The sequence below is a fragment of the Doryrhamphus excisus genome, chromosome 17, assembly GCF_030265055.1.
Source record: "Doryrhamphus excisus isolate RoL2022-K1 chromosome 17, RoL_Dexc_1.0, whole genome shotgun sequence".
NCBI classification, from domain to species: Eukaryota; Metazoa; Chordata; class Actinopteri; order Syngnathiformes; family Syngnathidae; genus Doryrhamphus; species Doryrhamphus excisus.
In genome coordinates, this window is record NC_080482.1 from 16,576,570 (window position 1) to 16,603,070 (window position 26,501).

The 26,501-nt window shown below is 37.7% G+C and overlaps 1 protein-coding gene across 3 annotated transcripts in view; it reads right to left on the reverse strand.

The window, feature by feature from the left end:
* The window catches only part of otud7b (OTU deubiquitinase 7B), a 50,223-nt gene that overhangs the window by 6,038 nt on the left and 17,684 nt on the right, over positions 1–26,501 (reverse strand). For 2 of the 3 annotated variants that reach the window (XM_058054064.1, XM_058054063.1), the window contains exons 2-11: positions 14,186–14,404; positions 13,928–14,098; positions 13,438–13,635; positions 13,224–13,325; positions 11,523–11,650; positions 7,778–7,884; positions 3,280–3,407; positions 1,709–1,858; positions 1,476–1,590; positions 1,080–1,158 (exon numbers count right to left, since the gene is read on the reverse strand). In XM_058054064.1, the coding sequence (XP_057910047.1) occupies positions 1,080–1,158; positions 1,476–1,590; positions 1,709–1,858; positions 3,280–3,407; positions 7,778–7,884; positions 11,523–11,650; positions 13,224–13,325; positions 13,438–13,635; positions 13,928–14,098; positions 14,186–14,270 (1,263 nt within the window). In that variant the 5' untranslated portion in view covers positions 14,271–14,404. Of the gene's footprint in view, positions 1–1,079; positions 1,159–1,475; positions 1,591–1,708; positions 1,859–3,279; positions 3,408–7,777; positions 7,885–11,522; positions 11,651–13,223; positions 13,326–13,437; positions 13,636–13,927; positions 14,099–14,185; positions 14,405–26,501 lie in introns of those variants that run through there. The other variant, XM_058054065.1, reaches the window with a different exon arrangement.

A 26,501-nucleotide genomic window follows, 5' to 3' on the forward strand; every position in this document is an offset into this window, starting at 1 on the left:
TAAAAAAAAATGTTATGGAAATAAAGTTGTAATATTGTGTAATGAAAAAGTTATTTATATATATTATTTATATTATATTATAATATATTATTTAAGAAGAAATATGACAAAAATATGCTATTAATGTTATGTTGTTAAAATGATGAGAAACAAACCAAAGAAAATAAAATTGCATTTTTTTTAAAACCATGTTGGGCAAAAAGTTATGATACTATGGGAATAAATCCACAATATTACATGTATATTTACAAAAATAAATTAAAACTACATTTGAAATATTTGGAAAATGTAAAAAAAAATGTTATAGAAATAAAGTTGTAATATTGTGAAATGAAAATGTTATTTATATATATTATTTATATTATATTATTTATTATATTATATTATTTATATATATTATTTACGAGGAAATATGACAGAAATATGCTATTAATGTTATGTTGTTAAAATGATGAGAAACAAACCAAAGAAAATAAAATTGCATTTTTTTTAAACCATGTTGGGCAAAAAGTTATGATACTATGGGAATAAATTGACTATATTACATGTATATTTACACAAATAAATTAAAACTACATTTGAAATATTTGGAAAATGTAAAAAAAAATTATGGAAATAAAGTTGTAATATTGTGAAATGAAAATGTTATTTATATATATTATTTATATTATATTATTTATTATATTATATTATTTATATATATTATTTAAGAGGAAATGTGACAAAAATATGCTATTAATGTTATGTTTTTAAAATGATGAGAAACAAACCAAAGAAAATAAAATTGCATTTTTTTTAAAACCATGTTGGGCATAATGTTATGATACTATGGGAATAAATTCACAATATTACATGTATATTTACAAAAATAAATTAAAACTACATTTGAAATATTTGGAAAATTACTCGTTTAAAGAAAACCACAAGCTTCATATTGAAGGACTAAGAAAAGAATCATGACCTGCAGCTCTAGCTGTACCATTTTCAATATGCACCAAATGAACAATTGACAAATCAATCAATCAATCAATCAATCAATCAATCAATCAATCAATCATGAGGGACTCCTGTGTCCTTACCTCGCAGGGTAGCGGCAGCCAGTTGACAGTCATGTAGCTGTGCAACATCTGGAGCTTGGCCTCCAAAGAGAGCGCCACGCTGCGGAAGACGACACGAGTCACTTTTCACATCCGGAAGGAAATCATGTGCATGCAAAAAGACGAGCGTCTGGGCGCCCATGATGGCGCTCCATGACACGCCATCGTGACGGATAACAGCGCTAATGTCTGCCGTTATTTTCAATGCTGCGCTGGTCTTCCGCAGACGGGAAGTGGAAGGTTATTTCCGGAGCGGCTCTTTTAGCGCTCAAGTTTCTGCGCTCCATTCACGGAAGCTTCTTACCGCTAATCTCGTTGTCAATGACAGCGGGCGTCTAATCCCGCGCCCGAAATACAAACACGGGTCACCCCACCTACCTCGCTAGCATCACGTTGTTTGTGTCGTCCTTGCCCCACTCCCAGTCTTTCCCGGGATCCACGGCAAAGTGCAGAGGCAGCATTTTGTGCTCGGAGTCGGTGAGCGGGATCACCACTGAAACAAACGCTCAGTCAGGACGTCGCAGTCGTAGACACGCCCGTTCGGAGCGAGAGACGCAAAGGAAAAGGAAAGCACGACATGGGGGGATCAAAGTGTGGTCTTGGGGAGTCACCTTGCTCTTTGGAGATGTCCTTCTGCTCCATCGGGACCAGGGCGGAGAAGTGCGCCTGGTCGTAGGCCAGGACCAACGGCGAGCGGTGGCACTTGGCGGCCGCCACTTCCAGAGGGAGGTAGATGCCTCCGAATGGGATGGGGGCGAAGGCTGGAGAGGGAGGGGGGTTACGGTAACAGTGGTTAACTTATTTTTACACAATTTATACTTGCTCATGTTAATGTTGCCTGCACACGTATTATAAATAATATAATATAAATAATATATATAAATAATATAATATAATAAATAATGTAATATAAATAATATATATAAATAAAATTTTCATTTCACAATATTTATTTCCATAACATTTCTACTTTATTCCCATAAACTTTTAAATAATTTAATCATATTTGCTCTTTTTTTTTTTTACATTTTCCAAATATTTCAAATGTAGTTTTAATTTATTTTTGTAAATATACATGTAATATTGTGAATTTATTCCCATAGTATCATAACTTTTTGCCCAACATGGTTTTAAAAAAAAATGCAATTTTATTTTCTTTGGTTTGTTTCTCATCATTTTAACAACATAACATTAATAGCATATTTTTGTCATATTCCTTCTTAAATAATATATATAAATAATATATATAAATAATATAATATAATATAAATAATATATATAAATACAATTTTCATTTCACAATATTACAACTTTATTTCCATAACAATTTTTTTACATTTTCCAAATATTTCAAATGTAGTTTTAATTTATTTTTGTAAATATACATGTAATATAGTCAATTTATTCCCATAGTATCATAACTTTTTGCCCAACATGGTTTTTAAAAAAATGCAATTTTATTTTCTTTGGTTTGTTTCTCATCATTTTAACAACATAACATTAATAGCATATTTTTGTCATATTTCCTCGTAAATAATATATATAAATATTATAATATAATAAATAATATAATATAAAATAAATAATATGTATAAATAAAATTAGAATTTCACAATATTATGACTTTATTTCCATAACATTTCTACTTTATTCCCATAACCTTTTAAATCATTTTTTGTCACCATATTTGCTGTTTTTTTTTTTTTTTACATTTTCCAAATATTTCAAATGTAGTTTTAATTTGTTTTTGTAAATATACATATAATATTGTGAATTTATTCCCATAGTATCATAACTTTTTGCCCAATATGGTTTTGAAAAAAATGCAATTTTACTTTCTTTGGTTTGTTTCTCATAATTCTAACAACATAACATTAATAGCATATTTTTTCTTTCATATTTTAACTCTATGCTACTAAAATGTCATTATTTTTTCTCATATCACAAGTTTATTGTCAAAAAATGTGACTTTTATTCTAGCTGGAGGACAAGTTTATTCCCATTGTATTATAATATAATGTCTTCTGTCTTCTGCAACCTAATTTTCCAAAAGTTAGAACCTGACTTTGTTTTGTTTCAAATAAAATGATGGTCTTTTTTTCTTGAATATTTCAACTCTATGCTCCAAAAGTAGTGTTATTATCCCGCACAGTAAAATGAGGCCTGGTGTTGCTGATCTCACCCTCTCCTCCGGAGTCCCTCAGCATGGTGTCGGCCACCACCACGATGGGCCTGTTGAGGACGTGCGCCAGGACGAACACGTGGAACTCTTCTAAACTCTCGTAGACGGGCTCGTCTGAGGACTCCCCCCTGAAGACGTTGGCATTGGAAAGCAACACGTTAGCGTTTGACATCATGACCCTACATTAGGGTGCATCAAAAAACACAATTATTGAATTTTCATATGGCTGGGTACTAAAAGTGTTCCAATATATGTAGAAACAACACATAGAAAATATTTTTCCAATCCATGATTATTTAGGGGTGCCACCATACATCTGTTTTTGGGGAATAAAGTGGTGAACAGTTCAATGGTCGCCATGTTTTTGTTGGTATTCATACTCCTATTACATATTATTAGCAAATTTGCGGTATTGTCTTTGTAATTTGAATGATTTGTACTCATATTTATAAGTATTACACGGTCATTGCCTCTACTGTAGCTAACATTAGCTAGCTAGTTTGCTAATGACAGTTAGCTAATAGCTGAGCAAGCATAACATCAACAAGAGTAATATAGAGTAGACAGTATTACTGATGCTTCATATTTATTGAGAGTGGTACTGTAGTACTACATAATGTGATATACACTTGTCCATTTATTATTTTAGTCGCTGTTTAGTGCTCATTGCCTCTACTGTAGCTAACATTAGCTAGCTAGTTTGCTAATGACAGTTAGCTAATAGCTGAGCAAGCATAACATCAACAAGAGTAATATAGAGTAGACAGTATTACTGATGCCTCATATTTATTGAGAGTAGTACTGTAGTACTACATAATGTGATATACACTTGTCCATTTATTATTTTAGTCACTGTTTAGTGCTCATTGCCTCTACTGTAGCTAACATTAGCTAACTACATTTTTTGCTAATGACAGTTAGCTAATAGCTGAGCAAGCCTAACATCAACAAGAGTAATATAGAGTAGACAGTATTACTGATGCCTCATATTTATTGAGAGTAGTACTGTAGTACTACATAATGTGATATACACTTGTCCATTTATTATTTTAGTCGCTGTTTAGTGCTCATTGCTTCTACTGTAGCTAACATTAGCTAGCTACATTTTTGCTAATGACAGTTAGCTAATAGCTGAGCAAGCCTAACATCAACAAGAGTAATATAGAGTAGACAGTATTACTGATGCCTCATATTTATTGAGTGGTACTGTAGTACTACATAATGTGATATCCACTTGTCCATGTATTATTTTAGTCACTGTTTAGTGCTCATTGCCTCGACTGTAGCTAACATTAGCTAGCTAGTTTGCTAATGACAGTTAGCTAATAGCTGAGCAAGCATAACATCAACAACAGTAATATAGAGTAGACAGTATTACTGATGCCTCATATTTATTGAGTGGTACTGTAGTACTACATAATGTGATATACACTTGTACATTTATTATTTTAGGCACTGTTTAGTGCTCATTGCCTCTACTGTAGCTAACATTAGCTAGCTACAGTTTGCTAATGACAGTTAGCTAATAGCTGAGCGAGCCTAACATCAACAACAGTAATATAGAGTAGACAGTATTACTGATGCCTCATATTTATTGAGAGTAGTACTGTAGTACTACATAATGTGATATACACTTGTCCATTTATTATTTTAGTCGCTGTTTAGTGCTCATTGCTTCTACTGTTGCTAACATTAGCTAGCTAGTTTGCTAATGACAGTTAGCTAATAGCTGAGCAAGCATAACATCAACAAGAGTAATATAGAGTAGACAGTATTACTGATGCCTCATATTTATTGAGAGTAGTACTGTAGTACTACATAATGTTATATACACTTGTCCATTTATTATTTTAGGCGCTGTTTAGTGCTCATTGCCTCTACTGTAGCTAACATTAGCTAGCTAGTTTGCTAATGGCAGTTAGCTAATAGCTGAGCAAGCATAACATCAACAAGAGTAATATAGAGTAGACAGTATTACTGATGCCTCATATTTATTGAGAGTAGTACTGTAGTACTACATAATCTGATATACACTTGTCCATTTATTATTTTAGTCGCTGTTTAGTGCTCATTGCTTCTACTGTAGCTAACATTAGCTAGCTACAGTTTGCTAATGACAGTTAGCTAATAGTTAATAGCAAGCATAACATCAACAAGAGTAATATAGAGTAGACAGTATTACTGATGCCTCATATTTATTGAGAGTAGTACTGTAGTACTACATAATCTGATATACACTTGTCCATTTATTATTTTAGTCGCTGTTTAGTGCTCATTGCTTCTACTGTAGCTAACATTAGCTAGCTACAGTTTGCTAATGACAGTTAGCTAATAGTTAATAGCAAGCATAACATCAACAAGAGTAATATAGAGTAGACAGTATTACTGATGACTCATATTTATTGAGAGTAGTACTGTAGTACTACATAATGTGATATACACTTGTCCATTTATTATTTTAGTCACTGTTTAGTGCTCATTGCCTCTACTGTAGCTAACATTAGCTAGCTACATTTTTGCTAATGACAGTTAGCTAATAGCTGAGCAAGCCTAACATCAACAAGAGTAATATAGAGTAGACAGTATTACTGATGCCTCATATTTATTGAGTGGTACTGTAGTACTACATAATGTGATATCCACTTGTCCATTTATTATTTTAGTCACTGTTTAGTGCTCATTGCCTCTACTGTAGCTAACATTAGCTAGCTACAGTTTGCTAATGACAGTTAGCTAATAGCTGAGCGAGCCTAACATCAACAACAGTAATATAGAGTAGACAGTATTACTGATGCCTCATATTTATTGAGAGTAGTACTGTAGTACTACATAATCTGATATACACTTGTCCATTTATTATTTTAGTCACTGTTTAGTGCTCATTGCCTCTACTGTAGCTAACATTAGCTAGCTACAGTTTGCTAATGACAGTTAGCTAATAGCTGAGCGAGCCTAACATCAACAACAGTAATATAGAGTAGACAGTATTACTGATGCCTCATATTTATTGAGAGTAGTACTGTAGTACTACATAATGTGATATACACTTGTCCATTTATTATTTTAGTCGCTGTTTAGTGCTCATTGCCTCGACTGTAGCTAACATTAGCTAGCTAGTTTGCTAATGACAGTTAGCTAATAGCTGAGCAAGCATAACATCAACAACAGTAATATAGAGTAGACAGTATTACTGATGCCTCATATTTATTGAGAGTAGTACTGTAGTACTACATAATGTGATATACACTTGTCCATTTATTATTTTAGTCGCTGTTTAGTGCTCATTGCTTCTACTGTTGCTAACATTAGCTAGCTAGTTTGCTAATGACAGTTAGCTAATAGCTGAGCAAGCATAACATCAACAAGAGTAATATAGAGTAGACAGTATTACTGATGCCTCATATTTATTGAGTGGTACTGTAGTACTACATAATGTGATATACACTTGTCCATTTATTATTTTGGGCACTGTTTAGTGCTCATTGCCTTTACTGTAGCTAACATTAGCTAGCTAGTTTGCTAATGACAGTTAGCTAATAGCTGAGCAAGCATAACATCAACAAGAGTAATATAGAGTAGACAGTATTACTGATGCCTCATATTTATTGAGAGTAGTACTGTAGTACTACATAATGTGATATACACTTGTCCATTTATTATTTTAGTCGCTGTTTAGTGCTCATTGCCTCTACTGTAGCTAACATTAGCTAGCTAGTTTGCTAATGACAGTTAGCTAATAGCTGAGCAAGCATAACATCAACAAGAGTAATATAGAGTAGACAGTATTACTGATGCCTCATATTTATTGAGAGTAGTACTGTAGTACTACATAATCTGATATACACTTGTCCATTTATTATTTTGGGCACTGTTTAGTGCTCATTGCCTTTACTGTAGCTAACATTAGCTAGCTAGTTTGCTAATGACAGTTAGCTAATAGCTGAGCGAGCCTAACATCAACAAGAGTAATATAGAGTAGACAGTATTACTGATGCCTCATATTTATTGAGAGTAGTACTGTAGTACTACATAATCTGATATACACTTGTACATTTATTATTTTAGTCGCTGTTTAGTGCTCATTGCCTCGACTGTAGCTAACATTAGCTAGCTAGTTTGCTAATGACAGTTAGCTAATAGCTGAGCGAGCATAACATTTCCCGGTCAACTTTTTGGCAATTAGACTAGAAATTACACATTTTCTGAAATTTTAAGTTTATGTGTGAGGTGGTACCCCTAAATCTCAATGGATTTCCTCCAAACTTTGCAAAAGACATTTTTCATGTTCATTAGAAAAAAATGGAATGCCAGCCAAAATTGATATTATGAATTTAAAATTTCCCGTTCAAATTTGATGCACCCTAACGTACATATAAAGCATATGAATTACCTGGGAGAAAAAAAAACAAACAAAAAAACAATCTATAAAATGTGCCAATGAAAATGTGTTTTGGTTTTTCTGGAATTGGATTTCCATGGATTGTTTGGTCCCGGTCACCTGTTGTTGACGTTGTTGCTGTAGTTGACTCTGGGCTCGCTGGAGGCCAGTTTCAGAAGTTCATTCCACTCTTTCTGCCACTCCTCCTCACTGTAGACCAGGCCGGACTGCAGAGGAAGCGCACACACAGGAGGAGGTAAATTGGACTGGGACTTTGGAGAACTGGCATATGGTGGAAGTGCCATTAATAGTAGCGACATGGCGGTGATGATGTGCTGTAAAAAAAAAGTGTTTTTCTGTGACGTCAACAGTAATGTCAGGACCTGACCACCATTTCCAGATCAAGTAGATCAAGTGCTTTTGTTTTAGAGTCGTCAGTATCATAACTTTTTGCCCAACATGGTTTTAAAAAAAATGCAATTTTATTTTCTTTGGTTTGTTCCTCATCATTTTAACAACATAACATGAATAGCATATTTTTGTCATATTCCTTCTTAAATAATATATAAAAATATTATAATATAACAAATAATATAATATAAATAATATATATAAATAAAAATTTCATTTCACAATATTACAACTTTATTTCCATAATTTTTTTTTATATTTTCCAAATATTTCGAATGTAGTTTTAATTTATTTTTGTAAATATACATGTAATATAGTCAATTTATTCCCATAGTATCATAACTTTTTGCCCAACATGGTTTTAAAAAAAAAAATGCAATTTTATTTTCTTTGGTTTGTTCCTCATCATTTTAACAACATAACATGAATAACATATTTTTGTCATATTTCTTCTTAAATAATATATAAAAATATTATAATATAACAAATAATATAATATAAATAATATATATAAATAAAATTTTCATTTCACAATATTACAACTTTATTTCCATAAATTTTTTTTATATTTTCCAAATATTTCAAATGTAGTTTTAATTTATTTTTGTAAATATACATGTAATATAGTCAATTTTTTCCCATAGTATCATAACTTTTTGCCCAACATGGTTTTTAAAAAAAATGCAATTTTATTTTCTTTGGTTTGTTCCTCATCATTTTAACAACATAACATGAATAACATATTTTTGTCATATTTCTTCTTAAATAATATATATAAATATTATAATATAATAAATAATATAATATAAATAATATATATAAATAACATTTTCATTTCACAATATTACAACTTTATTTCCATAAATTTTTTTTATATTTTCCAAATATTTCAAATGTAGTTTTAATTTATTTTTGTAAATATACATGTAATATAGTCAATTTATTCCCATAGTATCATAACTTTTTGCCCAACATGGTTTTAAAAAAAAATGCAATTTTATTTTATTTGGTTTGTTCATCATTTTAACAACATAACATTAATAACATATTTTTGTCATATTTCTTCTTAAATTATATATATAAATATTATAATATAATAAATAATATAATATAAATAATATATATAAATAACATTTTCATTTCACAATATTACAACTTTATTTCCATAAAAAATTTTTTTTTACATTTTCCAAATATTTCAAATGTAGTTTTAATTTATTTTTGTAAATATACATGTAATATAGTCAATTTATTCCCATAGTATCATAACTTTTTGCCCAACATGGTTTTAAAAAAAAATGCAATTTTATTTTCTTTGGTTTGTTTCTCATCATTTTAACAACATAACATGAATAACATATTTTTGTCATATTTCTTCTTAAATAATATATAAAAATATTATAATATAATAAATAATATAATATAAAATAAATAATATGTATAAATAAAATTTGAATTTCACAATATTATGACTTTATTTCCATAACATTTCTACTTTATTCCCATAACCTTTTAAATCAGAACCTGTACAAAAAGTGTTTTTCTGTGACGTCAACAGTAATGTCAGGACCTGACCACCATTTCCAGATCAAGTAGATCAAGTGCTTTTGTTTTAGAGTCGTCAGCCTTTAGAGGAACATGAGTAGCCGGTCCAAATTTTTTTTTTTTAATGACATTGAAAGTCATACCCTGACGGCAAAGGTCTACCACAAAGACTAAACCTGCTAAACCTGCACCTCTAACTTTTTGACATTGTTGTGGTTATGCTCGTTATGAGCTTCTTAAAAACGAAAATAAGAACAAGTGACTTGTTAAAATGGCACACAGCAAACAACACATGACGATAAAAGTATTTTACCTCCACGTGACATTGTACATGTACGCTGTAAGAAGTTCTATACTGCATATATCCAGAAAAAAACGCACCTAATCTTTGTCATGTAGGTGAAAAAAATATTTTTAATATTAACATTAATCTTTGCCCTTTTTTCCCAATTTTTGCTGTTTTCTTTCAAATTTTTCCCAAATATTTAAACTTTCTTACCGCCCATTTTCTATGCCGCTTATCCTCATTAGAGTTGTGGGGGTATGCTGGAGCCTATCCCAGCTAACTTCGGCCGACAGGTGGGGTGCACGGTGGACTGGTCACTAGCCAATCACAGTCCATATATTTTCTTTTTTTGCCATTGATTTTCAGTAATATTATGGCTTTGAATTATTATTAATGAAATATCAAATAACACATTAAGATATTTAAAAAATTAAAATTATGACACCCTTGGTTCAATATTATGATTCCCATAATATTCTAACTCCCCCTAAACTAATTTTTTATTTTGTTTTCTTGTAAAATTGTGTCTTTTGTCTCATTAAAATATAACTTTTTTCTCTTAATATTTTGACTTTATTCCCATAAATTTGCAGATGTTTTTTTTCACTTCTGCACCAAAAACATATTCATTCAATCATTCATTTTGTACTGCTTATCCTCACGCGGGTCATAGGGGGTGCTGGAGCCTATCCCAGCTGTCTTCGGGCGAGAGGCGGGGTACACCCTGGACTGGTGGCCAGCCAATCACAGGGCACATATAGACAAACAACCATTCACACTCACATTCATACCTATGGACAATTTGGAGTCGCCAATTAACCTAGCATGTTTTTGGAATGTGGGAGGAAACCGGAGTACCCGGAGAAAACCCACGCATGCACGGGGAGAACATGCAAACTCCACACAGAAGATTTTTGAGGGTGGAATTGAACTCGGGTCTTGGGTAGCTGTGAGGTCTGCGCGCTAACCACTCGACCGCCGTGCAGCCCTTCAAAAACAAATTTTCACGTTAAATGTGTTTCTCTTAATTATGACTTTACTGCTAATATTTGACTTTATTCTCATAATATTATAACTTTTCCCGCAACCTAATAAAAAAAATCACAACTTTATTTTGCGTGTTTTTCTTAATATTAACACTTAAAAAAATATGATTTCTTTCTTATTTTAAGATTAAGTTGCTAACTTTTTGCTCTTAATATTTTGACTTTATTTGCTGCTTCAGTTTTAGAATGTGCCATGCTCCAAAAAAAAAAAAAAAAAAAAAACAGCCAGCGACCGCACTTTGGACACCCCTGCTCTAAAGCAATATGACGTCAACCCGTAAGATATGAAAAATGATATGTGATATGTCAAGTCCCTCGGTGCAGGAGTTGCATTGCATTGCCGCTTTAAGGGATACATTTCAGGCACTATTGGCTTCTTCTGTGTTTTATTGATGATTGACACATGTCATTATATTCGCAGTGACAGCAGATTATTTTTATATTTTGTAACGAGGCTGAAAATGTACTTATTCCCTTATTTTGTTTTTATGTTATTTCTACAATAGTATATTAATACTAATAATAAGTATATTTTCCCGAATTGGTGTCGTACTGGAAGTGTTGTTGTGGGACCGACCTCTTTGTTCTGCTGGGTGAGCTGCCACCTCCAGCGGCGTTTCAGGGCCTCCTGCTCCACGCCGTGCGACATCTGCTCCAGCAGCGCCTTGCGCAGTGACAGGTCCCGGTCGTGACACCCCCACATACCTGGATGACAACACCACCCCCCCCCCCACAAAAAAAAGCCAGGTCAGTTCCACAGAGCAATGTTGTGTGTACATTTTGCTGTAGATGGTGGGCAAACTGCAGCCTGGGGCGAGACTAGACACATCTGGTTTGAACCCGGTCCTCACGTTGCTTCTGAAGTATTTAATATAAACTTTAATGTACAAGATGGCAACCTGACTTGCAAGTCGTCAGAGTCAATCTGAGACAACCTTTTGATCAGGGGTCTCAAACACGCGGCCCGCGGGCCAAATGTGGCCCGCAGGACACTAGTTTGAGGCCCCCGCCTTGATATGAAAGTTTAATGTTTTATATGGATGCTGTATGGTATCATGTACCCAGAAAAAATGATTACGTTTGATTCATGTTCGGGCGGCACGGCGGTCTAGTGGTTAGCACGCAGACCTCACAGCTAGGAGACCAGGGTTCAATCCCCACCCTCGGCCATCTCTGTGTGGAGTTTGCATGTTCTCCCCGTGCATGCGTGGGTTTTCTCCGGGTACTCCGGTTTCCTCCCACATTCCAAAAACATGCTAGGTTAATTAGCCACTCCAAATTGTCCATAGGTATGAATGTGAGTGTGAATGGTTGTTTGTCTATATGTGCCCTGTGATTGGCTGGCGACCAGTCCAGGGTGTACCCCGCCTCTCGCCCGAAGACAGCTGGGATAGGCTCCAGCACCCCCCGCGACCCTCGTGAGGAAAAGCGGCAGAAAATGAATGAATGATTCATGTTCATGTTAAAGGTTAAATAACTGTTAATAGTTATCCTCCCTATCCGTGTGGAAGTGGTAAGTCTTTGGCGATTTAAGTTGAAAGGAAATAACTTGAAGGCTACCGTTTAGGTCGCTAGCTCTCTAGTTTGCGAGTTAGCATGTGTATCAAGACCCTGCAGTTGCGCAATATGTTGTAAATAAAAAGAGTATAAATGTGACTATAGTCGTGTTTTGTCATGTCTACAGGGCTCTAATAATGCTTTGTTCATTTTAATCTGAAAAAAATCATTTGTCTACCCACCAACTATATGTGCTTTCTTAACTTTTTATTATTATTATTATTATATTTATTTATTACTGATTGATTGATTTTCTTTATTCTTGATTTGTTTATTTATTTTTCATCTTATTTTGTGCAGAAAAATAAAAAATAAAAAGTAAGATATTTGAGAACAGTGGAATGTTTTATCAGAGCTTTTCTTGTAGAAAATCAGAACCAAAGCACTGAAAAAGTTTGTATATTTTTCTGTTTTTAATAAATGTGGTTTTTTTTTTTGGAAAACCTGATGCGGCCCAGCCTTGCCCAGACCCTAGCTCCAGTGGCCCCCAGGTAAATTGAGTTTGAGACCCCTGCTTTTGATGGTTTTTGATGGTTTATGTACCTCACCCACGGTGCCAAACACACAAGTCAACAACAAAATACCACTAAAGGTGAATACTGCCACCTACAGGGCTGGAATAGAACAATACTACTGCTAAAGTTCAGATAAATGGACAAGTTTCTTGATATTATTTCTCAAAAATATATAACATAACATAATAACGGCCCGTGGTGCTCACCGAGCGAGGCGGCGTGTAAGAGGCAGTTCCCGTCTCCAGTGGTCGTCAGCGGCAGCAGACTCTGACAGTTCGGAACCACCTTGGTCCACCAGTTGAGTCGCCCTGCAGGCACGCGGCGACACGGTCAATGTGCGTGTTCGGTTAGGCGTGCGTGCGTGCGTGTGTGCACATCCTGGAACAAACCGGGACTTTGCTACTCCCGTCGAAAGCTCACCTGCATGCTCCAGCGCCACCATCATGGACTTCTCGATCAGGTCTCTCTCGGTGACCCGGAAGTCGTCCTGGTACATGCTGAGGTCCGGCAGCTGGAAGGTGAACTCGGGGGTGTTTAGCAGCTGATCGGCGTTGCCCGCCGTGTGCGTGCGGGCCATGGAGGCAGCGGGCGAGGACCTCAGCTGAGACTTCTCCGCAGCTGCGAGAGAAAGGCGTTGATGAGCTGATGTGCGGAATGCGACTCGTTGGTCCGGGGCTCTGACCGGGGTACACGGGATGAGAGTCGAGAGCGCTCGGCGTCAGAGGTGCGGACGTTTGCTACAAGAACCATTCAGGGTGTGGGTAAAACGTGGACTGGGGACTGCGTACCGCGGTCTAAATAAACGATTCTGATTGGTCCATTTCAAGATTTGCAAGGATTGCTTTGCAAATTGGTTTGCCCCGGTCCATCGGTACATCGTTACTGCGGAGCCCTGAATGGACACACCCACCTTGCGCCACCTCATCTTGCCGCTGGAGTACGGGCCGTCCTAGTCTGGCCTTCTCCTTCTCCGGAGACAAGTACGTCCTCTCCTCGGGGTAGGGGTACATCAAGCCCCCGGCCTGCACCTGTCGCAGCTGCTCAAAGTCACTGAGCGCCGCCCTCAGGTCCCAATTCTTGCCTGCGCGGAGTAAAGAGTCACATCATTAGGTACGCCTGCATGAATGAATGAATCCTATCCCTTAAAAGGATGCTCGTTTCAAGCTACCTTCCAGCAGGTCTCTGGCCAGTCCTGGATCTGCTCCCGTGGACTGGAGAAAGTTAGTCAGGACCGAGTCCATGTCCACAGTCATGTGATCATGAATTCAAAAGTGTGCGTTCCGCGTCCGGTGAAAGAAATGTAAAAAAGGAAAAGGAAAACCACAAGGAGAAGTCGAGAAGAGGTTGGGGGGGCGGCCCGGCGATGGCAGGTCGCTTACAGCCGCACCTGGAATGACAACAAAATAAGCAATTCTAATATTTAGTATATCAAAAAGGATGGAACGCATGTTTTAAGAAGCAGGCCAAGCATGAGATTTTTTACAAGGATTGAAGTGAGTTTAGTGGTGAGATATGACGCCATTAAAATACCCCCTGTGGAAATCAATGAACCAATTTCCTTTTGGTAAAAAAAAAACTCAGCAAAAGCACAGGAAGATCAATGCAGACACATCATCAAGACTGAAAGTGAAAATCCATGCACAGCTAGAAAAAAAGCAAGCGTTACTGGAGCCGTGGGCTGCGACATTCTGCTAAATATGGGAAACTATTTTCTTGCTTGGAATTGAGATTTTGATGTGCTGGGACCATTTTTTACACACACATGCACAACATGCTCAAAGCTGTTTATGTTAAAAAAATAAAAAATTTCAAAAAAATTTTATATATTTTTTATTATTTTATTTGTAAAATATGTATTTTTTTCATATATTTTTTAATTACAAAAGTAATATTTTTGACATTGTTTTATTCGTAAAATGTATTAATTAATTTGCATTAATATAATAATTAGAGGGGCGGCACGGTGGACGAGTGGTTAGCCGAGCGACCTCACAGCTAGGAGACCAGCGTTCAATTCCACCCTCGGCCATCTCTGTGTGGAGTTTGCATGTTCTCCCCGTGCATGCGTGGGTTTTCTCCGGGTTTCCTCCCACATTCCAAAAACATGCTAGGTTAATTAGCCACTCCAAATTGTCCATAGGTATGAATGTGAGTGTGAATGGTTGTTTGTCTATATGTGCCCTGTGATTGGCTGGCGACCAGTCCAATAATAACTCATTCATTCATTCATTCATTTTCTACCGCTTTTTCCTCACGAGGGTCGCGGGGGTGCTGGAGCCTATCCCAGCTGTCTGGGTACACCCTGAACTGGTGGCCAGCCAATCACAGGGCACATATAGACAAACAACCATTCACACTCACATTCATACCTATGGACAATTTGGAGTGGCTAATTAACCTAGCATGTTTTTGGAATGTGGGAGGAAACCGGAGTACCCGGAGAAACAGAGATGTGCCGAGGGTGGGAATTGAACCCTGGTCTCCTAGCTGTGAGGTCTGCGCGCTAACCACTCGACCGCCGTGCCGCCCCCAATAATAACTCAACAGTGAATAATAATTAGACTCAGCTGCACGGTGACATAGTGGTTAGCATACCGGCCTCACAGTGGGGAGATCATTGGTTCATATCAGCTCCGCGTGGAGGCCCTGGAAGGACTTGGCCGGTGAGGCAGTCCTGCAGCTCGAATCCTGGAGTAAAAGGTTTGTTTGGGATGCAGCTCATTGAGAATTTGAACAATTTGCATCATTTATAAAATTTGTGTGAATTGAGGTCCCAATTTTTTTTTTTACCGGTAAATTCCTATGGCTCAGTATGAGGATGCTTGAGTTGGAAACATAGTGCTACCTACAGCAGTTTTTGGGGCCTCAGCCTACAGTCATCTATTCCCATCCACGCCACGGTTCTCTGACTCAGTGACCCTGCTTCCAGTGCGGCCTGGTGAGTCACCAGTTTACTCCTGTTACATCCCTCCATCGCACCGCCTCCCCTCGCAGGCATGCAGGGGGTTAGTTGGGGTTGGAGTTGAGAGGATAGACAGACCCAAGGAAAGGGCCTTTGGCGTGCCAGAACAAACGCTCTACAGCAGGGGTGTCAAAACTGCGGCCCAGGGGCTAAGAAAACTTAAAAAAAAAAAATTGTGATTTTTACAAAAATAAAGTCAAAATATTAATAGGAAAAAATAATTAAAATTAAATAGTAAAATAAAAAAAAATAATAATTAAAATTAAAGTTACTATTAAAGAAAAAAGACAATTTTAGATATAATACAGTTGTGCCCAAAAGTTTATACTCCCCAGCAAAATTTCAGATTTTTTGTCCTTTTCTCAGTAAATATGAATGATAAAATAAAAACCTTTCTGTCACTCATGGTTAGTGCTTGTGTGAAATTTTTTTTTTTACTCTTTTTACTTTTAAAATCATAATGACAAAATAAATTATGCAGTGGAGTGTAAACATTTGGTCACAACTGTAAATACAAATAAAGTTGTCATTTTTGGAAAAATTAAGTTGCGGAAAAAGTTATGTAAAGTCAAAATACTTAGGGAAATCAAGTCACAATTACAACAGGAAAATTTAAATAATGGGTAAAATTGAAAAAAACAACAAAAATGATAAAAACAGCAACTTGGGGTTCAATAATGTGATACTATGACATGGTTATGGGACGACTGAGGATCGAACCAGCAACCCTCAGGTTGGGAGGCAACCACTATACTGCCTGAGCCATGCCGCCCTCGGTTATGAGAATAAACACATAAGCTTTTGTCATATTAACGACAAAAATGAAAAGTCATAATAGAAGAAAGAAAATGTAAGAAACGCCCACACTCGCTGACAACACCGTGATGCCTTCAAAGTCCCATGTCGAGAATGTAACCGAGACCACAGAATCCAGGAAGTGGATGGATCAGATTGAAACGAAACAAGAGTCTGTGACCGCAAAGATCCTCTCACACGTCACATGACCATCGGGCACGATGGATAGGCTCAAACGGACATTATTGCGCATGTAAAACATCTTCAACAGAGCCTCCATCAACCAAGCCATTAACTTCAATGTGTGCAACAAAGTGAGAGAGAATGCGTCAGAAACGGAGCTGAAATGTGCAATTATGGGATGCGTGGGGACTTTTTGGAATGTGGAAAACCAAAATAGGCACGTTGTGAAGGGGTTGAATATTCGGGCACGAGAAATGTAGACGTCAGAATTGTCAGGTTCAAAAAGGATTTGCCTTAAGGAAAAAAAAAACAACAACTGCAATGTGTCTATGCTATGCTATGCTATGCTATGCTATGCTATTTTTGCAACTTCAATTCACAATTTTCTTCAGTGCAATATTCACGACATACAGTAATACATAATAGAAAATGACAACATTCCTGAAACGCATGGATGAAAACTAAAGGTAAGAATCAGAAGGTAAGAATATAAACAATGCTAATTGTTATGCTAATTTTTCAAAGTCCTTTAAGTTCAGTTGTGGACTCCTATAGAGTAGCTACATACGATAATCCACAAATAAAGCTTTCCGAGGACGGGCCCACTCCACTGTGATTGGTCGCACTCCCAAGCGCTCCAGAGGACTTCCAGACTACTGCCGAACCCTAATTTTGTCGGTGTAGGAGTTGCTAATAATTGACTAAAGACTTTGGAGAGCTACTGGTAGCACGTGGTTGGTGCGCTGCTGGTTCTGGGGGTGTGTGGGGGGGCTCCCGGTGGATGGTGGGGTTCGTTGGTGGCCTAGCGCTGGTCTTGACTCCTCGGCTCTGGTGCTTGGCCTCCCCGTGGCTTGGAGATGCGGCACTTCCTCTCTGGGGGTGAGCTGTCCGGCGGCGGGGTGCCTTGCCGCTCGCCCGCGCGCCCCGGTGCTATCCCTTAGCGGTTCGTGTCTCCTTGGGCTCGGGGCCTGGTTGTGGATCTGGGACCCCTGGGTCCCCCCCTATAACGCCCCGGTCGCCCCACCCCGGGACGTCCACGGTGTGTGCGTATTGAGTGGATGGGGTTTGCGCGTGTGTCTGAGCTATTTTTATGTATTTATTGTTTTAAATTAAATTATAATAATATAGAACGATGATAATCTTAATGATAATTCGATAAGAAAAAAATAAAAAATAAATAAAATAAATAAAATAAATAAAATAAATAAAATAAATAAAATAAATAAAATAAATAAAATAAATAAAATAAAATCAAGCAGCAAAATTTGTTATCGTGACAGCCCTAAAAAAGTGGTGCAATAATAATAATAATAATAAAATGAGAATAAAAATAAAGAATAATGCGTGTATCTCCAAGGTTCATGTGACGCAAAAGAGGGCGTGTGCAACCGGGACGCTGCCAAGCGGACACGCCCACGCCGCCGCTTTTTTTGTCTGGCAGGAGGCGTTTATGTAACAGGAGCTGCTGACGACACGTGGGAGAAAGGCCTGGATCAAGCGAGGGACAAGAGGTCACCTCGGCCCGCTGCGTCAGCCCTCGCCGGGGCCGCCAGGGGTCAACTGACTGCTGAGGCCGGCTTTCGGATGAAGGCGAGGAAAACGCTTCATCTTTGCATTAGTGGCCTATCTTAGCTCGGCGGAGCGGAGAGGATCTTTGACTAGCATTTCGCCGCATATGCTTAAAATGGCAGAGCACCGCCGTCACATAGAGGATCTTTGTCTAGTGATAGGTCGTCAAAAATAGATGACTCCTGTCATGTGGAGGATCTCTGACTAGCATTTTTTATCATAAGGATCATAAAGAGGATCTTTGGCATCTGCAGCAGATGATTAAAAATAGCATTCTTCAGCTTGAGATTTTGCAGTAGATTCTGAACCACAGCAGCCCCCCCCCCCCGTCATGAGGATTGTTGACTTGCGTTTTTACAGTAGGTGCTCAAAAATAGCAGATCACCACTGTCATATAGAGGATCTCTCCAAAGTGATTTAAAAAAGTTCCTTAAAAATGGAAGCGTGCTCCTGTTATTTTGAGGATCTTTGACAGTTTTTTTTGCAGTAGGTCCTTAACAGCAGATTCCAAAAACCAGCAGAGCACTCCTGTCATTTACAGGATCTTTGACTGGCATTTTTGCAAAAGATTCCTAAAAACAATAGATCACTCCTGTCACATAGAGATCTTTCTCCAGGGATTTTCCGGTCGGTCCTTAAAAATGGAAGTGTGCTCCTGTCATTTTGAGGATCTTTGACAGTTTTTTTTTTGCAATAGGTCCTTAATTAACAGCAGAGCACTACTTTCACAGCAGATTCCAAAAAACAGCAGGGCACTCCTGTCATTTACAGGATCTTTGACTGGCATTTTTGCAAAACATTCAACAGTTTTTTTTTGCAGTAGGTGCTTAATTAACAGCAGAGCACTATTTTCACAGCAGATTCCAAAAAACAGCAGAGCACTCCTGTCATTTACCGGATCTTTGACTGATATTTTAGCAGCACATTCCTAAAAACAATAGATCACTCCTGTCACATAGAGATCTTTCTCCAGGGATTTTCCGGCCGGTCCTTAAAAATGGAAGTGTGCTCCTGTCATTTACAGGATCTTTGACTGGCATTTTTGCAAAACATTCAACAGTTTTTTTTTGCAATAGGTGCTTAATTAACAGCAGAGCACTACTTTCACAGCAGATTCCAAAAAAACAGCAGAGCACTCCTGTCATTTACCGGATCTTTGACTGGCATTTTTGCAAAACATTCAACAGTTTTTTTTGCAGTCGGTGCTTAATTAACAGCAGAGCACTATTTTCACAGCAGATTCCAAAAAACAGCAGAGCACTCCCGTCATTTACAGGATCTTTGACTGGCATTTTAGCAGCACATTCCTAAAAACAATAGATCACTCCTGTCACATAGAGATCTTTCTCCAGGGATTTTCCACTCGGTCCTTAAAAATGGAAGTGTGCTCCTGTCATTTTGAGGATCTTTGACAGTTTTTTTTGCAGTAGGTGCTTAATTAACAGCAGAGTACTACTTTCACAGCAGATTCCAAAAAACAGCAGAGCACTCCTGTCATTTACAGGATCTTTGACTGGCATTTTTGCAAAACGTTCAACAGTTTTTTTTTTGCAGTAGGTGCTTAATTAATTCGGTCCTTAAAAATGGAAGTGTGCTCCTGTCATTTTGAGGATCTTTGACAGTTTTTTTTTTTTGCAGTAGGTCCTTAACAGCAGATTCCGAAAAACAGCAGAGCACTCCTGTCATTTACAGGATCTTTGACTGGCATTTTTGCAAAACATTCAACAGTTTTTTTTGCAGTAGGTGCTTAATTAACAGCAGAGCGCTACTTTCACAGCAGATTCCAAAAAACAGCAGAACACTCCTGTCATTTACAGGATCTTTGACTAGCATTTTAGCAGCACATTCCTAAAAACAATAGATCACTCCATATAGAGACAGAGATCTTTCATAGAGATCTTTCTCCAGGGATTTTCCAGTCGGTCCTTAAAAATGGAAGTGTGCTCCTGTCATTTTGAGGATCTTTGACAGTTTTTTTTTTTTTTTTGCAGTATGTGCTTAATTAACAGCAGAGCACTACTTTCACAGCAGATTCCAAAAAACAGCAGGGCACTCCTGTCATTTACAGGATCTTTGACTGGCATTTTTGCAAAACATTCCTAAAAAGAGCAGATCACTCCTGTCATATACTGTAGAAGATCTTGGGCTAGTTCTTTTCCAGCAGGTCCTTAAAAACACCAGCGTGCTCTTGTAATTTTAAGGATCTTTTAATTTTTTTTTTGCAGCAGGCATTTCCAAAAATGCACTCCTGTCATGTAGAGGACCTTTCATGGTAAAAAGCTGCATTAAAACACGTAGGAAAGCTTGCGCTCATTAGCAAACTTTTTGTGTAAATTCCCTGCTGGGGAAAGCCGACACGGAATGAAGGGAAAATGAAAACAAAGGTGTGTTGAAATGCTGTCCTTGGGCATGTCAATCTGCGGAGCTATCTGTAATCTGGTTAGGGCCTGAGCCCCCGTCTGCCTACAGCGAGCCGTTACATAAGAGGGACGCTATAGCGCGGGGAAGAGCATGAACGCCACCGGCTGAGGAACGCCACCGGCTGAGGAACGCCAGAGGAGAATGAAGGCCTGCTCGCAGGGACACCTTTGCCCCATCTTTGATTCACGAGGAGCGGCTTCCATCTCACATAAGGACTGAAAAAGAGGCGATACTCTTCGGGCTGTGTTGTATACCATCACAGTTGAACACTCTTATGTAATCCTACAGCATTACTGTACATTCCAAATAGCACGTCAGCCTTCCAAGTCTTTACCCAGCGTTTGGGAGGCTTCTGGACAGCGCAGACAGGGGTTCTATACGTTTCTAAAAAGGTTGATACTTGGCCGGCCTGTTTTAAAAAAGCACGTCGGGGGTGTAAATACTCGCAAAAATGTAACAACAAAGCTTGCTATGTTAGCAACGCCAATCCCTCCTGCACCGTCTTCTTATTCTCTGGCAGAGCAAGTGCAAATGAGGTGTTTGGTATACAATGGCGGCCGAGTGGTTAAAGCGCAGGCCACACACCAAGGAGACCCGAGATCAATTCCACCCTTGGGTTTGCATGTTGGGTTATCTCCGGGTACTCTGGTTTCCTCCCACATTCCAAAAACATGCTAGGTTAATTAGCCACTCCAAATTGTCCATAGGTATGAATGTGAGTGTGAATGGTTGTTTGTCTATAAGTGCCCTGGGATTGGCTGGCCACCAGTCCAGAGTGTATCACGCGTCTCGCCCGAAGACAGCTGAGATAGGCTCCAGCATACCAGCGACCCTCGTGAGGATAAGCGGAATAGAAAATGGGTGGATGGTTATTGTTAATGTAATTGGCTTCATGTTTATTTGGGCAGGGAAAAATTTATATTTATAATAATTTAGCCAAGCAAATTCTGTGTGGAGTTTGCATGTTCTCCCCGTGCATGTGTGGGTTTTCTCCGGGTACTCCGGTTTCCTCCCACATTCCAAAAACATGCTAGGTTAATTAGCAACTCCAAATTGTCCATAGGTATGAATGTGAGTGTGAATGGTTGTTTGTCTATATGTGCCCTGTGATTGGCTGGCCACCAGTCCAGAGTGTATCACGCGTCTCGCCCAAAGACAGCTGGGATAGGCTCCAGCACCCCCCGTGACCCTCGTGAGGATAAGCGGTAGAAAATGAATGAATGAAAATGTAAGCGGATAGCTGAAATAGTTGAAAAATAAATAAAAAAATCCAGCATAAATGGAAAAAAATAGCTGTAAAAATGCAAAAATGGAGGAAAAAGTAGCATATTTGATGCTAATAATCCGCTTTTTCACCTAAATCACAAAGCTGCCAAAACTTTTTGGCAATTGCACATTAGAAATTGCACATTTTCTGAAAAAATAAATAAAAAAAATCCAGCATAAATGGAAAAAAATAGCTGTAAAAATGCAAATGCAAAAATGGAGGAAAAAGTAGCATAGTTGATGCTAAATCACAAAGCTGTTTTGCAGTTTTTTCTTCAAATATAGCTTACCTTCTTAGCATATCTAATACAAAATAGCGAAGTTTGTAAACTCCTGTGTTCAACAGTCAAAAGGTTTTCATTGGATGCTAACGTCTACAATCAAGGAGGCCATTATAAAGGTCTGAACCTCAGCCAGTTGGAGAGGACAGTTGCTTGTGGACTGTGTCCATCTTTTTATCGGGACAGAAGGAATCCGCGGACCAAAAAACCCACATGTAGACCACTTACGTCCGCCCACGTGTCTTTCTTTTTAAAAACATCTCAGTGGAGTCCCTCTCCACGTATCAAGATGAAGAACTCCTCTCTCTCTCTCTGTCTCTTGTTCTGTAGAGTTCACATTCCACGCCTGACCAAGCGTGAACACACACTCGGCTGATGTCAGAGATTCCGCACCCGAGCCGCCCCCCCCCTGAGCTCCCCCGCGGCCCCCCCTGACCGCATGCCACCGGGGCCGGTCAGGTCCCAGTGCAGTTGGGTCACAACACAAAAATCTGCCAAGTCCAACTTCCCTTTCATGGCGGCCTTGGTCTTTGTGTCCAGCAGAGCTGGGGGAAGACCGGCCGCAAACAGCAAAGAATCAACTTAACCTGGCTTTTATCGAGCTGCTAGGTGCTAGCTGCTAGCTGCAACACCAGATTAGCGCAGCTTTGAACTTTACGGCGGAGACGCTGACACTAAAACAGGGGTCTCAAACTCAATTTACCTGGGGGCCACTGGAGCTAGGGTCTGGGCAAGGCTGGGCCGCATCAGGTTTTCCAAAAAAAAAAAACGCATTTATTAAAAACAGAAAAATATACAAACTTTTTTCAGTGCTTTGGTTCCGATTTTCTACAAGAAAAGCTCTGATAAAACATTCTACTGTTCTCAATCTTATTTTTTATTTTTCTGCACAAAATAAGATGAAAAATAAATAAACAAATCAATAATAAAGAAAATCAATCCATCAGTAATAAATAAATATAATAATAATAATAAAAAGTTAAGAAAGCACATATAGTTGGTGGGTAGACAAATGATTTTTTTCATATTAAAATGAACAAAGCATTATTAGAGCCCTGTAGACATGACAAAACACGACTATAGTCACATTTATACTCTTTTTATTTACAACATATTGCGCAACTGCAGGGTCTTGAGACACATGCTAACTCGCAAACTAGACCGCTAGCGACCTAAACGGTAGCCTCCAAGTTATTTCCTTTCAACTTAAATAGCCAAAAACTTACCACTTCCACACGGATAGGGAGGATAACTATTAACAGTTATTTAACCTTTAACATGAACATGAATCAAACGTAATCATTTTTTCTGGGTACATGATACCATACAGCATCCATATCAAACTTAAACATTAAACTTTCATATCAAGGCGGGGGCCTCAAACTAGTGTCCTGCGGGCCACATTTGGCCCGCGGGCCGCGTGTTTGAGACCCCTGCACGAAAATAAACATCAACTATTGGAAAAAGAAAGTGAGCAAACAAAGAGTGTGAGTTTTGGAATGTGTTCATATTGTTCCGGCGTTCAATGCCAGCATGGAATAACCCCTTTGTCTCAAAAATGACTCCACCCACCTGTTTCGGACACTCTGTAAATATACAGGGGTGAGGAGTGGGGGGGAGAGTCATATCCGCACAGAGGGACATGCCTAATCCATCACTGGGAGCATACAGTATTTATTAATAGCATTTTCTCGAAGAACCCGACAAGCGACTCCACACCTTAGACCTCATTCATTCCAGACTTGAAGCATTTGTTAATTAGACCCGCTACGTGAGGTTTAGACAGGACACCTTTTCAAGTCGTCTTTGAAGATGACACAAGCCATGGACTGTCTGTCATTCAACCTTTCTCTACTCGACACAGAATGTTGTAAATGAACATTATACTAGTGGCATTTTGAGGATTTTTGCCGTTTTTTTTTTTGCAGGAAGTCCCTAATAACCAGCAGAGCACTCCTTTCACAGCAGATTCCAAAAAACAGCAGAGCACTCCTGTCATTTACAGGATCTTTGACTGGCATTTTTGCAAAACATTCAACAGTTTTTTTTGCAGTCGGTGCTTAATTAACAGCAGAGCACTATTTTCACAGCAGATTCCAAAAAACAGCAGAGCACTCCCGTCATTTACAGGATCTTTGACTGGCATTTTAGCAGCACATTCCTAAAAACAATAGATCACTCCTGTCACATAGAGATCTTTCTCCAGGGATTTTCCAGTCGGTCCTTAAAAATTGAAGTATGCTCCTGACATTTTGAGGATTTTTTTTTTGCAGTAGGTGCTTAATTAACAGCAGAGCGCTACTTTCACGGCAGATTCCAAAAAACAGCAGAGCACTACTGTCATTTACCGGATCTTTGACTGGCATTTTTGCAAAACATTCCTAAAAAGAGCAGATCACTCCTGTCATATACTGTAGAAGATCCTTAAAAACACCAGCATGCTCTTGTTATTTTGAGGATCTTCAAAACAATATTTTCCAATTTGTATCAAAACTACTTAAAACAGCTAAAATAATGCATAAGGCTAAAAATAATCAATTAGCTAAAAACGTCATCCAATCCAGAAATATGATCTCAGGGAAGAAGTACATTTGAAACACTTCTATGCTAGGACTACGTTATGCTAGCCATAGCATTTCAGTATGTGGAATCAAACTATGGAATGGATTGAGTAAGGAAATCAAACAATGCACAACGATGAGCCAATTCAAGAAACAATACAAGCAGTTGATGTTTGCTAAATCCAAGGATGAAGAGTCTTGAACCAGTCATGATGTGCTATATATATCACTATATTGACACGCACTATGGTACACATTATGGCATTGGATGCTCATATCACCGAGTACTTCGCTACGAGGTACATTATTAAAAAAAACAAACAAAAAAAAAAACCTTAAACTGTATTATGGAAAGCAGGAAGTGAACAAATGTAATATTGACACTTACTATGGTACACATTATGTCATTGGATGCTCATATCACCGACTACTTCGGTACGGGACAAAAAAATAAAAAATACAAATAAAAAAATATTCAAAAAATTAAAAAAAAAAAAAAAAAAAAAAAAAAATATTTTAAAAAAAATCAAAAAAATATAACAACAACTTAAAACTGTATTAGGAAAGCAGGAAGTGAACAAATGTAACAGTTAGTGATTTTAAAAGTATCAGATGGAGGGGTAGGATTTAATAAGATTTGCTTCTTCCTACTCCTTTTGGACATGTGGAACTGGGAACTGATTATGGGATGCACTCAATTGGAATCTGATGCATGTTCAAATGAAATAAATTACCATTACCATTACCATTACCATTACCATATTTTATAGAGTGACGTGGTGATGGATTACAGTAAAAGCTAAAAGAACTTATGAATGAATGAATATGTAAACCATCCGTCAGTCAGTTGCAGATTTTGGAGCTGTACGTTTGATTGTTTTGTTTTTACCTCACTTATGCTAACCTGGTGCAATACTGCTGTCAAAATGTCATGTTAGCACTTAGCATTACATATAGCAGCTACGCTCACGTTTGTGTCCTCCTGTCCCACATACTACGCTGTTGTATGTAATATATGTATATGTATTACATGAGACAAGTGCAGAGTTACAGTGTATAAAGTATACACTTACGTACTATATTGACACTTACTATGGTACACATTATGTCATTGGATGCTCATATCACCTTGTACTTGGACAAAAAAATTAATTAAATTAATTAATTTAAAACAAAAAAAACCTAAAAAAAAAAAACTTAAAAAAAACTTTTTAAAAAAAGTACGAGGTGCATTATTAAACAAAAACAAAAAAAAAAACCTTAAACTGTATTATGGAAAGCAGGAAGTGAACAAATGTAAGAGTTAGTGATTGTAAAAGTACCAGATGGAGGGGTAGGATTTAATAAGCTTTGCTTCTTCCTACTCCTTTTGGACATGTGGAACTGGGAACTGATTATGGGATGCACTCAATTGGAATCTGATGCATGTTCAAATGAAATTAAACC